Here is a 14,378-nt window from a genome sequence, read left to right as displayed (position 1 = left end):
ACATTTATAATGAGGTTTTTTTTTTTTTTTTTTTTGCAACATGTTTTACAGATATTATCTCATTTGATCCCTAAAACAATCAAAGTGGAATAATGTGAATTAGTAGAGTTAAGGGGAAGGTTTTTGTTTTTGATATTTTGTTTTTTGTTTTGTAAAAGAGGAAGGGTTATTTAAGCCATCTATAAGATGAAGAACCAGTAAGGAGGAAAGAATGGAAGATGAGAAAGGAAGACATGATGGATAGAGACAAGTCCTGAGGTGGGGATGGAATGAACAAAAAACCCAAGAGTCAAAATTAGCCTTTGCCAGGTAGAAAGCCTTCATAGAGAAGTTTTGATGTAGAGAGGGGAGATCAAAAGGTCATGTGGGATTACAAAAGGAAATCATCTCCTAAAACAGCATGAAATTGGGGGATTGCAGTTCTGGAAGAGCTGCTGTGGGGACTAAGGTAAGGAAGGTAGTAAATCAGAGGCATTGAAAGGTATTAAAGGAGAAGGTAAGGTTTTTAATCCCATTTATCAGTTTTGAGACTTCCTCCAGCAGCATTAAGTGCCTTGGGAATAAGAATGGAGAAAGTGAATGTAGGTATTACCCAGGGTTAGGAATTGGTTGGGACAAATGAATGCAATATGAAGGAAGTGTTCAGATTGAGAGAACTGTGACAGGTCAGGCAGGATGTGGATAAAGACCAGATTCAAGAGTAATGAGGCAAGATACCACTACACACCTGTCAGATTGGCTAAGATGACAGGAAAAAATAATGATGATTGTTGGAGGGGATGCGGGAAAACTGGGACATTGATGCATTGTTGGTGGAGTTGTGAACGAATCCAACCATTTTGGAGAGTAGTTTGGAACTATGCTCAAAAAGTTATCAAACTGTGCATACCCTTTGATCCAGCAGTGTTACTACTGGGATTATATCCCAAAGAGATTATAAAGAAGGGAAAGGGACCTGTATGTGCACGAATGTTTGTGGCAGCCCTTTTTGTAGTGGCTAGAAACTGGAAACTGAATGGATGTCCATCAGTTGGAGAATGGCTGAATAAATTGTGGTATATGAAAATTATGGAATATTACTGTTCTGTAAGAAATGACCAACAGGATGATTTCAGAAAGGCCTGGAGAGACTTACACGAACTGATGCTGAGTGAAATGAGCAGGACCAGGAGATCATTAAATACTTCAACAACAATACTAGATGATGACCAGTTCTGATGGATCAGGCCATCCTCAGCAACGAGATCAACCAAATCATTTCTAATGGAGCAGTAATGAACTGAACTAGCTATGCCCAGAAAAATAACTCTGGGAGATGACTAAAAACCATTACATTAAATTCCCAATCCCTATATTTATGCACACCTGCATTTTTGATTTCCTTCACAAGCTAATTGTACAATAATTCAGAGTCTGATTCTTTTTGTACAGCAAAATAATGTTTTGGTCATGTATACTTATTGTGTATCTAAGTTATATTTTAATATATTTAACATCTACTGGTCATCCTGCCATCTGGGGGGTAAGAGGTGAAAAATTGGAACAAGAGGTTTGGCAATTGTTAATGCTGTAAAGTTACCCATGTATATATCCTGTAAATAAAAGGCTATTAAATTTAAAAAAAAAAAAAAAGAGTAATGAGGCAGCAGGAGGAAGATAGCAATTTCAGAATTCAGGATCTCGGAAGTAGACTAGCTTCCAGTTAAATCTGTGAGCATTCTCAGGGTCCAAGAGCACTAAGAGTTTATTAACATTTTCTCAATTTAACAAGCTCATCTTAACTTTCAAATGAATCTGTCATTTTTAGATATGGGAAACTCCCTACTTTCCAAAGGAGACAGTACTTTAATCTAGGAGAAAAACAGGATGGTTACAAGGCTTAGCACCAGGAGGATTGCATATAGTCACTAAATAAATTCTATTGTTCCCGCAGGAACAAACATGCGCTGGCTTCTTGCTGAAGTCATAGAGATTCCTCAGTGACTTGCTTGGTTTATTTAGGTATAATTTTGCCTACAGGCAGAAGGGGATAGACCAGATGACCTCCAGAAGTCCTTCCCATTTCAAAACCAAAATGGAGACACTTTTTTTTTTTTTTTTTTAATTACAGGAGGCTTAGACAGGGAATATTGATGGTTTTCATTTCATGAATTACATTCAAAGACAGCATTTCATATGTCACTTGAACCAGGGCAGGAGCAAATTAGAAAGAATGCACTAAGATATTTGTCCCTGCAGCAGATCCCAAATCACACCCAACAATGACCACAAACAAGCTGAAGACAGAACTGGCTGTGACCTCATGACGGTCTGGGTGCAGCCTTCATCCATTTCAGGGTCTGTCAAAAAACACTGCCTATGTCTGTTCTCAGGAATCTGCTCTTTGGCCATTAGCCTAATTAAACAATTCACATTTTGGCTGGGCAAGAGGAGCAGCTGAAGGGAATAAAAGAAAAAATAAAAACAAAACAACAACAACAAAAAAAAAAACAACCAACAACTTTCAAGATTATCTTGGGAATTTAAAATCAGGACAGACTTTACAAATGATCATACCTCACCTTGTTACATGGCATTTAAAGTTATAATCAAATGTCAAAGCCTCAATAAAAATTTTAGCCTACCCTCTATCACATTTCAAAAATGACTTCCTTTTTCTGATGGCCAAAATAACAACATCCATTTATAAAACGGCGGCCAGAGAGGAATTGTGTTCATTCTCTTTCCTATGTCATCCCCTCCCCCATTACAAAATCAGTCATCAACAGCTGCTCTGGACTTTTCCCTCCAGCCACAACTAGACCAACACACATAGACTCTGTAAGCAGAAAGTCAGACATTCCAGGGAAACACCACACCAACTGCTGATTTGGGAATCCAAAGTTTTAATAATAAATTGTGCCAGTAGAAGCTTTCAAAGGCAATGGTATATCAATAAATAACAGTTAAATTGAGTTCCTGAGAAAGAACCTACCACATGAAAGTATGTCAGATAGCTGTAAATAACAAAAACAAAAAAAGGCATCACTAATTAAAAAAAAAAAGCAGTAATACTGAATCTTACGTGGACTGTCACAATACAAGCACAGCAGACCTCAGAACATGCCATTCATACAAATGTAAACACGTACACAAGAATAATTTTTTTTAGTTTAGACAATGATAAATTTATAACTGTTGCTTGGATAACAATGGATATAATATGCTAAAAAATTAAGGAATAATATATGGAATAATATAATGAAAAATACAAAGCGCCAGAATTTCAAAAAGCAAAAAAAAAAAAAAAAAAAAAAAAAAAAAAATTGAGAATTTTACTCAAATATAAATCACTTTAAATAGGACTGTAATACTAATTTGAATTAAGGAATATTTTATGTGTTTATCTATTCAGTTATATACACACCTATACTTATATGAAAATATTTATGGCTTAATTATTTTAGTATTCCAATATCACTTTGAATAAGCCTCACTTTAACAAAAATTTTTAAATGCACACTTTAAACTCAGTTAAGATTTGACATTTTAAAGCAGACCAATAACATCTGTTAGAAACAGGACAACTGTGTTCCATCAGGGCAATACTTCAACTGTCTGAGACAAAGGAGAACACACTTTTAAATCTTTTCACTGTGTGTAATGTTAACAGAAAATATTAATTTACCAAGGTCATAATTACCTAATACCACATACAAATCATTCCATGAATGGAACAGGATACAGACAATAAGGATCAAAATGTTTTCATAATTAACCTTTAAGAGGTACTGCTAATTAATTAATCTCAGTTTAGAAGGACAGGAGGTGTTTAATTTACCCACCCCTAACAAAAAATAATCCAATCACAGACACAAAAATCACTTCTCAGTTAGACATTTGAAATTTTAAAAAATAAGAAATCAATAAGGTATACAATCATAACAAGAAATCATCCACACAATACATTATCAACACATTGTTTAGAATACCTCATTTAAAGATACTTGTTAAGAAAAGATTCACAGGACCTGCCCGTGAATGGCAAGATATGGTTACTTATTGAACAGAAAAACCCTGCTCATGCAACATTCTTCACACACCAGACACTGAAATCACACCCAACTTGTCACCTTGCTCACACTTTCTATTACACACCAATATGCAAAAGGAAACAAAAGCCGCTTTTTAAGGTGATGTCACAATTCTGCTATGAGGGGGAGGAGAGGAAGGAATTCCAAAAAAACAAAACCATAGTGTGAATAAAACTGGGTTTAGTAACATCAGCCCAGAGTGCTTTATCTCTTTTCCTTTTTTACATTATTGCACAGAGTATTTCCCATCATGTTCTTCAGTTTTTAATGCATTTTCCTAAATGTGAAATAAGTGCTATGGCTAAAATACCAATGTAGAAAAAGGAATAACAGCAGCAGCATGATTTGTCAAAGTTAATCCCTATAATTTAGTAGGAAAAAAATTGATATAAACAAAATATAAGTGCTCTTTCTAAACTGTACTAAATTTTAAAAAATATTGTTTAATGCTGTGAATTGTCTTTACATGCCTATCTGTGTGATTGGTGGTGATCTCACACAAATCAGAGTCTAGAAATCAAGAAGAATTGCTTGACTTATATTTTTTTTTCCGTGAAGATCAGAATTTCAAGTGTAGAAATCAAAGTATTTATTTACAACAAAACTGATTTCAACTTCCAAGCACATCTGTCAAGAGATGGATCAGCTTTGAGGCCCTCCTTATACCTAAATACCCAGACTGTCTGAGACACAGTAGGGATCATTTACACGTACACAGGTTGACAGTCCCCAGTTGGATCCACCAGCTCTTTGTTTTCCACGTCTGAGTTCGGAGACGGTGTGCCTTCAATCCCTGAAGGCTTTGGGCACCTAAATGGATAGCCATTGTCATCAAAGAACCTTCTGAAAGTAAACTCATAAAAGGCGTGCTCTGTGTGTTTGCTGTTCGAAGAAGTCAGAGTGTCCCAGGCTTTAGTGCTATCTCCACTGACATCATTCCAGGGGCCATCTTCTTCTACGGGATCAAAATTGGAGGTGTCCATTGGGTGACTGATCTTTGGCACATAGGGGGCTGGCTGTCGCCGGATGTCCCCAGAGAAGTCCATGGAGCTGAAGAATGGATGGGCCTTGATCTCATCAGCACCGTTTCTGCCCAGCCGGTTCTCAGCAGCGCAGCAGAGCTTAGTAATGAGGTCACTGGCCTCGGGGCTCAACTTGGCTTGGGTAGGAATGTGAAGTGTGCTTTCCCAGTTTATGACCTGAAAGGGAAGACAAAACCAAAATGTGAATTTTTCCTTCAATTTTTTCAGCAGATTCAAGGCCCAATCCATATTATTATTATTTTTTAAAGCAGGAATAAGTTGATATAATTAAAACTTTCTAAAGCAAAAATCCTGGTTCTTTAATGGAAGCTTCAGAGTCTACCTCCCAGGAAATTGTAACATTTTCTACGAAACTATAAGACAATTTTTAAGGAGGCTACCAAAGAAACAGATGCTGAATAATGAAGAAGCACCAATAGGCAGGAAATTAAGGGTGGTGCTTAAGGGATGTGATTTTTCTCAAAAGGAAAAAAATTACTTAGCAAAAACAAGCAATCTTTGAGAGAGGAGAGGAGAGGGAGAAGAGAGGGAGAGAAGAGGGAGAGAAGAGGGAGAGGAGAGAGAGAGAAGAGGGAGAGGAGAGGAGAGCAAGAACAGTTGCATTGATTTAAGTGACGGATTTTCATCAACATTCTTAGTCCTCTTGCCAGAATTTGTGTCAAATGGCTAGTCGGGATTAGATGCAATTTGGGACTATGGAAATTTCTCTTGCCCCAGAGACAAAAGGTAAATATGGACAACCATAGAAGTGGGGAAAGTAATAGGTCAGTAAGGACACTGAGAAAATGGGTTATGTTGCTAATGGTTTTATAGGAAAAGTTTCAGATTATTAACCTTAAATCTATTTATGTGTGTGAGGGTGGGGGTGGGGGTGGGTGAGATGGGAGAAGACCAGAGCAAGTGATAATGTAGTAGGGAGAGAGCTGGCCTAAGAGCCAGTATAACTTGAATTTAACTCTCATTACTAACTATATTAATTGTGTACTATATTAGTTGTGTGCTCTTACTAACTATGTTAGTTGTGTGACCCTGTGTGGGGTGTAACCGCAAGTGTCCCAGAAAACACTAATACTGAGGTCTTTTAGGGAGGTGTGGGGGGGGGCAAATGGAAAGTAATTATTTTATTACATAAAGAAGATAAAGGTGACTTTTATGAGCATCACAACTTTTAAAGAGACCTAAATGGTCAAATAAATTCAATTCCCTCATTTAACAGATGGGAAAATGAAGACCCAGAAAAAATTATGGGGCTTTGCACAATATCAATCCCACATCTTGTAAAGTTAGAGTTGGGATCCAAATCCAAGATTCCTAACTCATGTCTTTCCACTATAAAATGTTGCTTTTTTTGTTAAATTAAGAAATGAAGCCAACTTTTCTAAAGGTTCCTTGTGAACCAGGAGGTGACACAATAGTGTTATGCAGTTGGGGTGAAAATCCTTTAAGAAAATATTGGTGCTATGTTTGAAGTGGGACCAATCCCTTTCATCTGCTAAGATTAAGTGGTCATGGGTCTTTTGTGTTAGGGAAGAGAATGCTTGGGTATCTATGACCATAGATAAAACTTGTTTCTATATAATGGCTTCTATAGGAATATATGTAATTTTAGATACCAAAAAACAGGAGTAGAATACAAAACAGTTTCATCATGTCACTAAACAAATCCTCCCCAACTTCCATTCTGGGAGGTATCTGACTCCCGTGCTTCACAGAGGCACTGAGGTGACTCTGGGTTCTTAATGGGGCTGCAAGCAAATAGTTAACTCAGCAATGATCCCTGAAATGGCCTTGGATACAAGTCTTGTGGTAAGACTATTGTTGTGTAAAAAGCAGTCATTCCTAAGAAATTTGGATAATTTGGTCACTAAGTGCATTTGCCTCCCCCCCCCCCTTTTTTGCACACAATAATAGAAAGACTTTGGAGGGACTTTCAACAAAAAAGGGGGTACTCACATGGATCAAATAACGTATCTTTTGATGTATTTATGTAATGCTACATTTTTGATACTTACAAATTTATCTGTATCTACGAGTCCAACAAAACCTATCCTCACATTAAGTATGCCTGAAATGCATGTCTTGTTGTACATTTTAAAGTAATTACAAGTAACATAGACATCTAATCTGACTGACTGTGCATGTGCTGCTCTAGAAATGGCAATACACTAGCGGTTTGACATCAGTGTGTCAGAGTCGGGTTACAATGAGTCTGACTGTGGCTGATCAGAATGCTCTGCCACAGGTTGCACAGACATATCTCACATTTCTTTTGAGCTAACTCAATTCTCCTTTGCTCATAGAGCACTGCACCTTTTCTAATGGGGGCACGCCATGCTGGCGTCCTGTGCCAATGTCTCCCATGTCAAACAATTGATTTTAAAATTCTTAAGAGAGACCCGAGAGTGTCCTTGTACGCTTTTTCTTACCACCTTGTGAGCTCTTGCCCTGTGAGAGTTCTCCATAAAGTAGTTTTTTTGGGCAATCTTATATTTGGCAATTGAACAATGTGGCCAACTCAATGCAGTTGTGTTCTCTGCCACAGAGCTGGAATACTTAGCAGTTTAATTAATCTTGGTGTCTGGTATCCTACCAGGTGATCTTCAAAAGTTTCCTAAGACAATTCAAATGGAAGCAATTCAGTTTCCTGCCATCGTGCTGAAAACTGTCCAGGCAATATCATAATAAGGTAGCATGGTCAGTGCTAATCCTTGGCTCTGTAGTCAGAGGTCTTCATATTTGAACTCAAGACTGATACTTACTACCTGTGTGACATAGGGCAAGCCTCTAAAACCTCTCTGTGTCTCAATTTCCTTGCCTAGAAGATGAAGGGATTTGATTAGATAGTTTCTGAGGTCCCTTCCACTATATTCATATTAATGCCAAAAATCTCTTTCTTTGGGCATATGATTTTTCTCAGAAAAAATCTATTCCCTGGAGGATTATAACTTTGTAGGGAGTAGTTCCTTTCCTTATTTTTAGTTCTCACATTAAGTTTCTTTTTTTCATTTTATTTTCCAATTAACATTTCTCTCTTCCCTCTCCCGCCCCAAAACCTCTTCATAAAGCCAAATAAATCTAGTTCCCACAGTGTCCATCCATGTCAAAACATGTGTCTCATTCTGCATCTTGCAATCATCACTTCTTTGTCAGGAAGTGGGCAGTACAGAACCATGGCATCATCAGTTCTCTGGAATCACATTGTTTCAAAAATGATAAATAGAATGCAGAAGGTTTAAAATAAAAACGAGAAAAATAAACATGGAAAAAAGCAAATAACTCAAGCTCGGGGATAAAAGCATACTATGCTTCACATTTTCCCCACTACAACATAAGAGGAATGGAGGAGGGAGGGGACTGAGGATAGAGGGAGAGAAGAGATCAAATTTTCCTGTTTACTAAATAATTGATCAAATGATCTGCATATATATATGAATATGTAGATGTTCTAGACCAGAATGACCTTGTTTTCTTACTGACCTTCAGCTGGGTTTCTGTGGGAGTTGGGGCCAGGAAAGGGGGTTGCCCCACTAGCATTTCAAAGAGAATCACGCCGACGCTCCACCAGTCACAGAGCTGAGTGTAGCCTGAAAGGTAAGATAAGTAAGTCACTCTTAGTTAACGATCTCAGACACTGTCATTAGCACTCACAAATTCAGTGACCTAACAATCACTCCCTGAGACTCTAAAGGCCAACAGGGCTGGGTTTGAGTCTTTTTAACCTGGTCTGTACAGATTATTGCCTGAGTAATAGCCCAGTGCAGGCAAAGACCTTAGCCATTTTGCCAGGGAGACACGCTCCCTGGCTCCTATTTCTGAAGAGATAATATAAACCTGTCAATCAGTCAATAAACATTTGTTATGTGCCAAGCATTGTGCTAAGTGTGCTAGGACTAGAAAAAGAGGGGACAGATAGTCCCTCTGGGGGCTGCCTTGGGGCAGAACAATTATCAATACATGCAAGCAGGGAGGGATAAAAAGGAGGCACTTAATAAATAATGATTTTTTAAAAATTTCATTGAGTCAGATCAACAAACAATTGTTACTGTGAACAGAGTGCCAAGACATCGATAAGACGTCATGCTGTTGAATTGATTTTGAGAGTCATGAGATGGTACGAGAGTAATGTTTTGTAGCCAAGGCAACATGAACACTCGTTGATAACAAAATTATGTGGAGTCAGCTTTGGTAGTTTGGATCAGAAAAGACAGAATGAAACCTAGAACTTGAGCAGACTAGAATGTGAGGGGAAATATTTAACAAAATAAATAATACTGTAACAGAACACAGATAATGTTAGTAAGTAATTTTTAAAGTCAATTTTCAGCCCCAGAGGTCCTTACTGGCCCTCATTTCTGTTTTGAGCTTGACACTACTGACTTAAAGCATATAGCGAATGGTGATGCCAGCCCTGGTCTTAGGTGCTTCAGAAGGCAAGCATCAGAGATGCAGTTTGGTATAAGGGATATAGCATTGTACTTGAACTGGAAAGACCCAGTCTGAATGCTGCTTCAGAAATTTCCAAGCTATGTAATCATATCTGGGCCTGACCTAGAGACTTCCAACTTCAACAGATGAATTATTATTATTAATGCAGCTATAGAAGGGAAAGGCTATCATCACACCAAATTTATCTTCTGTGCTGTCAAAGTTAAAAGAAGTTTGGGGATTATTCCTTTCATGCTGCTGCCTGAATCACTTACCTCACCCAATGCTTTATTCATTATAAAGCAGAAACAACTAAGGCAAGTCAACTATGAGGAAGATCATTCTTTCCTATTAATTAGGTCAAGGCTTCATTTAAACAGACACTGGTGGACAGTATCTTTCCTATGGGACATGTACCAATGGAGGCATGAAAACCATTCAGTATTTAATGGTTTTAAAAGAACAATCAACATTTAGTACAAGGCCTACCCACCAACCCAATGAAGTTTTTGAACATTCAAGGCAAAAGAAATTCAGAAGTTTATACCTTTACGAAGGAGAACTTCAGGGGCAATGTAGTTCGGAGTTCCAACAAGTGAATGTGCCAAACATCTCTGATGTTGCTTTTTAGCTCTTTGCTCTAGAGTTTTTAGCCTGTCTCCACATCGACAATTTGACACGTCATCCCAGAGGTCACTAGGTTCCATGCTATCTTGTCTGATGTGACTCCCTTTTGCCCAAAAAAAAAGGGGAAAAAAATTTTTTTAACAACCTGATATAAACAGTATGAAACGGGAAGGGGAGTTTTAAAATAGCCTTGATAAGTACAAGAAATAATTCTTAGAAAAGTTCACTAAGGATATGGTAATGAACTTAAAGCCTAAAGTTAAATTAAATAAATATGAGAACAGGATTCGCTAGACAGAGATATAGAAGAAAAGAAGACAGGGAATCATAGTAAACCACTGGTCACACAGATTTAACTATCTATTACTACCTTCAATGTTTTACCTTCAAGAAATTTCTGAGCTTTAGCATATGTCATCATGACTTGTTATGGCCAAAAACTTATCACCTATGGACAATTTGCTGGTGATCCTACCAGAAGGTAGTGATGCTTTCTGGTGATACCAACTTGTTTTGTTCTTTAAAGACAAGTGCAATCCATCATTAGGTTCATACCCATTTGGTTAGGGCCTGCCTGAACTTGTACTGCTCTGGCACAGTCTTTGAAAGCTCAGGATCATCTCCATGCCAGAATGAGATGCTAGGGTAGGATTTCCTCATGGCTCATTTGAATGATAACGTGATCTTGGAATGTACAAAAAAAAATAAAAATTGGGACATAAAGCCAAGATTCAAGATTAACAATAATGACTTAAATAAGGAGTTATCTATATAAGATTATTTGCTGTCTAGGGATGGGGGATAAGGGGAAGAAAGGGAAAAAAATTTGGACCAAAAGGTTTTGCAAGGTGAATGTTGAAAATTATCTTTGCATGTATTTTGAAAATAAAAAACTATTTATTAAAAAATCAATTAATTAATCAATAAGGGATTATTAGACCTTTTTTTGTCATGGAATGTCCTTCACAACCCATAATATAAGTAAACACAATACCTTTCTGGTAATATTTGGAATTGTGAGTCCATCTGAATCCAGTACATAGCCCAAAATCAGTCAGTTTGATGTGACCATCATGATCTATCAAAATGTTATCTGGCTTGATATCTCTGTGAATAAAGCCCATTTTATGAACACTCTCTATGGCCAAAGTCAACTCTGCAATATAAAATCTGGCCAGGTGCTCTGGAAAGACCTCCATCCTTATGAGCAGGCTCATCATGTCCCCACCAGGGATGTAGTCCATCACAAAATACAAATTGTCTTTGTCTTGGAAGGAGTAGTAGAGTTTAACCACCCATTCATTGTCTGCTTCTGCCAATATATCCCTTTCTGCTTTGACGTGAGCCACCTGGTTACGATTTAGAACATCCTTCTTCCTCAGGGTTTTCATGGCATACAGGGCATGAGTGTCTACTTTGAAAGCAAGACAAACTTCTCCAAAAGCACCAATACCCAGGGTTTTAATTTTCACAAACATAGATTTGTCCATTTTGGCCCTCTTCAGTCTGTTGTAGTTAGACTCCTTCTGGTAGAGGATCTTCCTCATTTGTTCCTGTTCAGCTTCACAGAGACCAGCCTTTGGCAAGAAAGAAAAAACAAGAGTGATATTAAAGAGCATAAGAAATGGAACATGAAGTATAGGGACAAATTGAGAACACAACAAAAGTCATGTCTTTGATAAAGTGATGCAGGAAAGATATGTTCTGAGGTTCACTCTAAGTAAGAATGTATTTTTTCCCTTTATATACTGGACCCCAGTCTAATACTGCAGAGATTTTAAAATTCAAAAGATAAGACAAATACAAAATTCTTTCTTTTACTTGTTTAGAGAATGGGAAATGTTCCATGAAATACCTAAAAACTCCAAGAATTCTTTAATATTTCAATAGTTCAGGAAAAAAAGAAAGATGACTAATTCACTGAAGCTGCCAGGTTCATGGAGCAGCAGGCAGCTTTTGCTAATTATAAATGGCAGAATTTTTAAATGAATGATGTTTGTTTTGCATCAGCTGGTAAATTATACTTAAACATATGATACTTTGAGACTACGCATGAATGACACACACCAATACTAGGCAAATAATATATAGTCATTTTTCTAATTTTCAAACGTCTAAGTTAAAAAACCAGAAACTTTACTTTTTTGATGCTTTAAAACATTAACAAAGTACTTCAACTATATAACCCTTGTTGTTACCTTGAGAAAACAATTCAACTCTCAATAAGAAAATATTTCCAACACTTAAATCATCTGAGCTTTGCTAGAAGACTTCTAGTGAGGAAGAACTTGCTATTCCTTCAGACTGTGCTTTCCATTTTTGGACATTATCTGCTGGGAAATTTGTCTTGATGTCACATCTAGATGTGGTTCTTTGAAGCTTCCACCTGGAGTCCCTAGTTCTGTTTTCAGGAGCTAGTTAGAAAGTTTGAATTTTCTTTACAGATGGCAGCCCTACAAATACCCTACTCAGGTCATGTTTCATGACGTGACAGACACATTTCTAATTCCTTGACCTCCACAGTCCTGACCTATTAACTACTGACATAAAACTAACTTTAAGTATATATGCATGTATGTTGTGTGTATGATTCTAATAGTATATGTACATATATAGGTATAAAAAGAAATTACTTTAGCCATCTCTTGCTCCAACTGCAATCGTCTGTTAATTTTCTGCTGGTAGGTTTTTAAGACATTCTCCACATGCTGCTCCATATAGAATTTAAAAGCAAAAGGGGAGTAACTCTTAATTCGAGATTCTCTCTTCTCTTCATCTTTGCTGTTCTTACGAACAGGGACAGGAGAGGTTTGGATTTGCTTTATGTCCTTCCCTGGCTTTTCCACCTTGGAATTTTTGCTGCTTTTGTCATTCCTTTCAACACTGTCCTCAGCCTGACTGCTTACTGAGTTAGGAACCCCTCGAAGGCTCTGTTCTACCCCCGCACAAAGGCTATTTATGTCAAACTGCTCTGGACTGTTGGGAAGGAGCAGATGCTTGGGGTATGGAGGCGGGGGGCACCTTGGCTCCTGAGAGCCATAATCAACATCCAGGGAGTAGGCGTTTGGGCTTCCCTTGGGGAGAGGGTGCTGCTCCATCATTTCCAGGCCTTCCACAGCTGGGGTCTTTGGGGGGAGCCAGGCAGGGTGTGACGGGCCCACGGCAGTCTGAGGCTCAGGTCTCAAGACCCTCACACTCTTTACCGGATGGAGAATGTGGGCAGAAGTGACGGCGGTGATGGTGTTGGGGGAAGGGATAGAGGCCTCTGTTTTGCCGGTGGGTCCTGTCCGAATGGACACAGCCACTGGGGGCTGCTGATGGTTGTTGAAGGAGTTAGTTCTACTTGGCACGTGGCTGTCCGGCCGGAAGGAGACGTGCGGTCGAGGGGCAGCCTCCAGGCTTGGGTTTTGTAAAGAGTCCCGCCGTGACAGAGTAGAGGGCTGCCAGCCCTGATTGTTCATGTCATACAAATCCATGTTCAGGCTGTTTCGAGACGGGGTGAGGAGACTCTGCGGCGGATTCTCTGCAAAGTCGTTAGCAAATGCGGGGCTCCGGGCGGCCATCATGTGCATCTGGTGAGAGGAGGGGCTGCTCTGCTTGTGATGAGAATGCGTCATGTACAGGCCCGGGGCCGCTGGCTGAAACGTGTGACCAGAGTTACTCTGAACCACCTGCCCTTTACTGGGAAGGTTTGCATATCCCCCGTCTTGCTGCATCTTGTTTTGAAACGATGGACTTCGCTGGATACCGTACCCCATCGGTTCTCCCTGGACTGTCATGTGTGGCCGGCCGTAGTGGGGACCGTTGGAACTGTGAGCGGGAGGGAGCTGCAGAGCCTGGTTGCTGTGATTAGCAACTGGATAATTAATGCCTGGAGCCTCCAAATTGGCAGAATAGGCTTTGGACTGATGCTGGTGGCTACCAGGGGCGCTGTGAGGGCTGACCCCAAGAGGCCGTGGTCCTGTAGGAGTCAGAGCCGACGGCTGAGGGGCGGAGAGCAGAAAATCCATGTACTGTCTAGGCACATCGCTCAGCATGTTGGCCCCCTCCACGCCAAAGCCCGTCCCTTCATAGGCTGCACTACTGAGGTGGTAGGATGGAAAAGATTCACTGGTTCCCTCAAAGCTCGGCCTCCGAGTGACATTATTTGGCACACTTCCTTTTCCTGGGCAGGGAGGAGAAAGAACAAAGACACTGCATTAGGAGCTAT

At 39.1% G+C, this 14,378-nt stretch overlaps 1 protein-coding gene across 2 annotated transcripts in view; it reads right to left on the bottom strand.

The window, feature by feature from the left end:
- Window positions 1-3,525: 3,525 nt before the first annotated feature.
- LATS2 (large tumor suppressor kinase 2) overlaps window positions 3,526-14,378 on the bottom strand; it is a 75,667-nt gene continuing 64,814 nt past the window's right edge. The window contains exons 4-8 of one of the 2 annotated variants that reach the window (XM_031960805.1): window positions 12,802-14,333; window positions 11,163-11,745; window positions 10,089-10,271; window positions 8,594-8,700; window positions 3,526-5,272 (exon numbers count right to left, since the gene is read on the bottom strand). In XM_031960805.1, coding sequence (XP_031816665.1) covers window positions 4,778-5,272; window positions 8,594-8,700; window positions 10,089-10,271; window positions 11,163-11,745; window positions 12,802-14,333 — 2,900 coding nt within the window. In that variant the 3' untranslated portion in view covers window positions 3,526-4,777. The remainder of the gene's footprint in view (window positions 5,273-8,593; window positions 8,701-10,088; window positions 10,272-11,162; window positions 11,746-12,801; window positions 14,334-14,378) is intronic. The other variant, XM_031960806.1, reaches the window with a different exon arrangement.

The sequence above is a fragment of the Sarcophilus harrisii genome, chromosome 3, assembly GCF_902635505.1.
Source record: "Sarcophilus harrisii chromosome 3, mSarHar1.11, whole genome shotgun sequence".
In the NCBI taxonomy this organism is placed as follows: Eukaryota; Metazoa; Chordata; class Mammalia; order Dasyuromorphia; family Dasyuridae; genus Sarcophilus; species Sarcophilus harrisii.
Note: the sequence above shows the minus strand (reverse complement) of the source record. Positions and strands in the feature narration are given on the sequence as shown.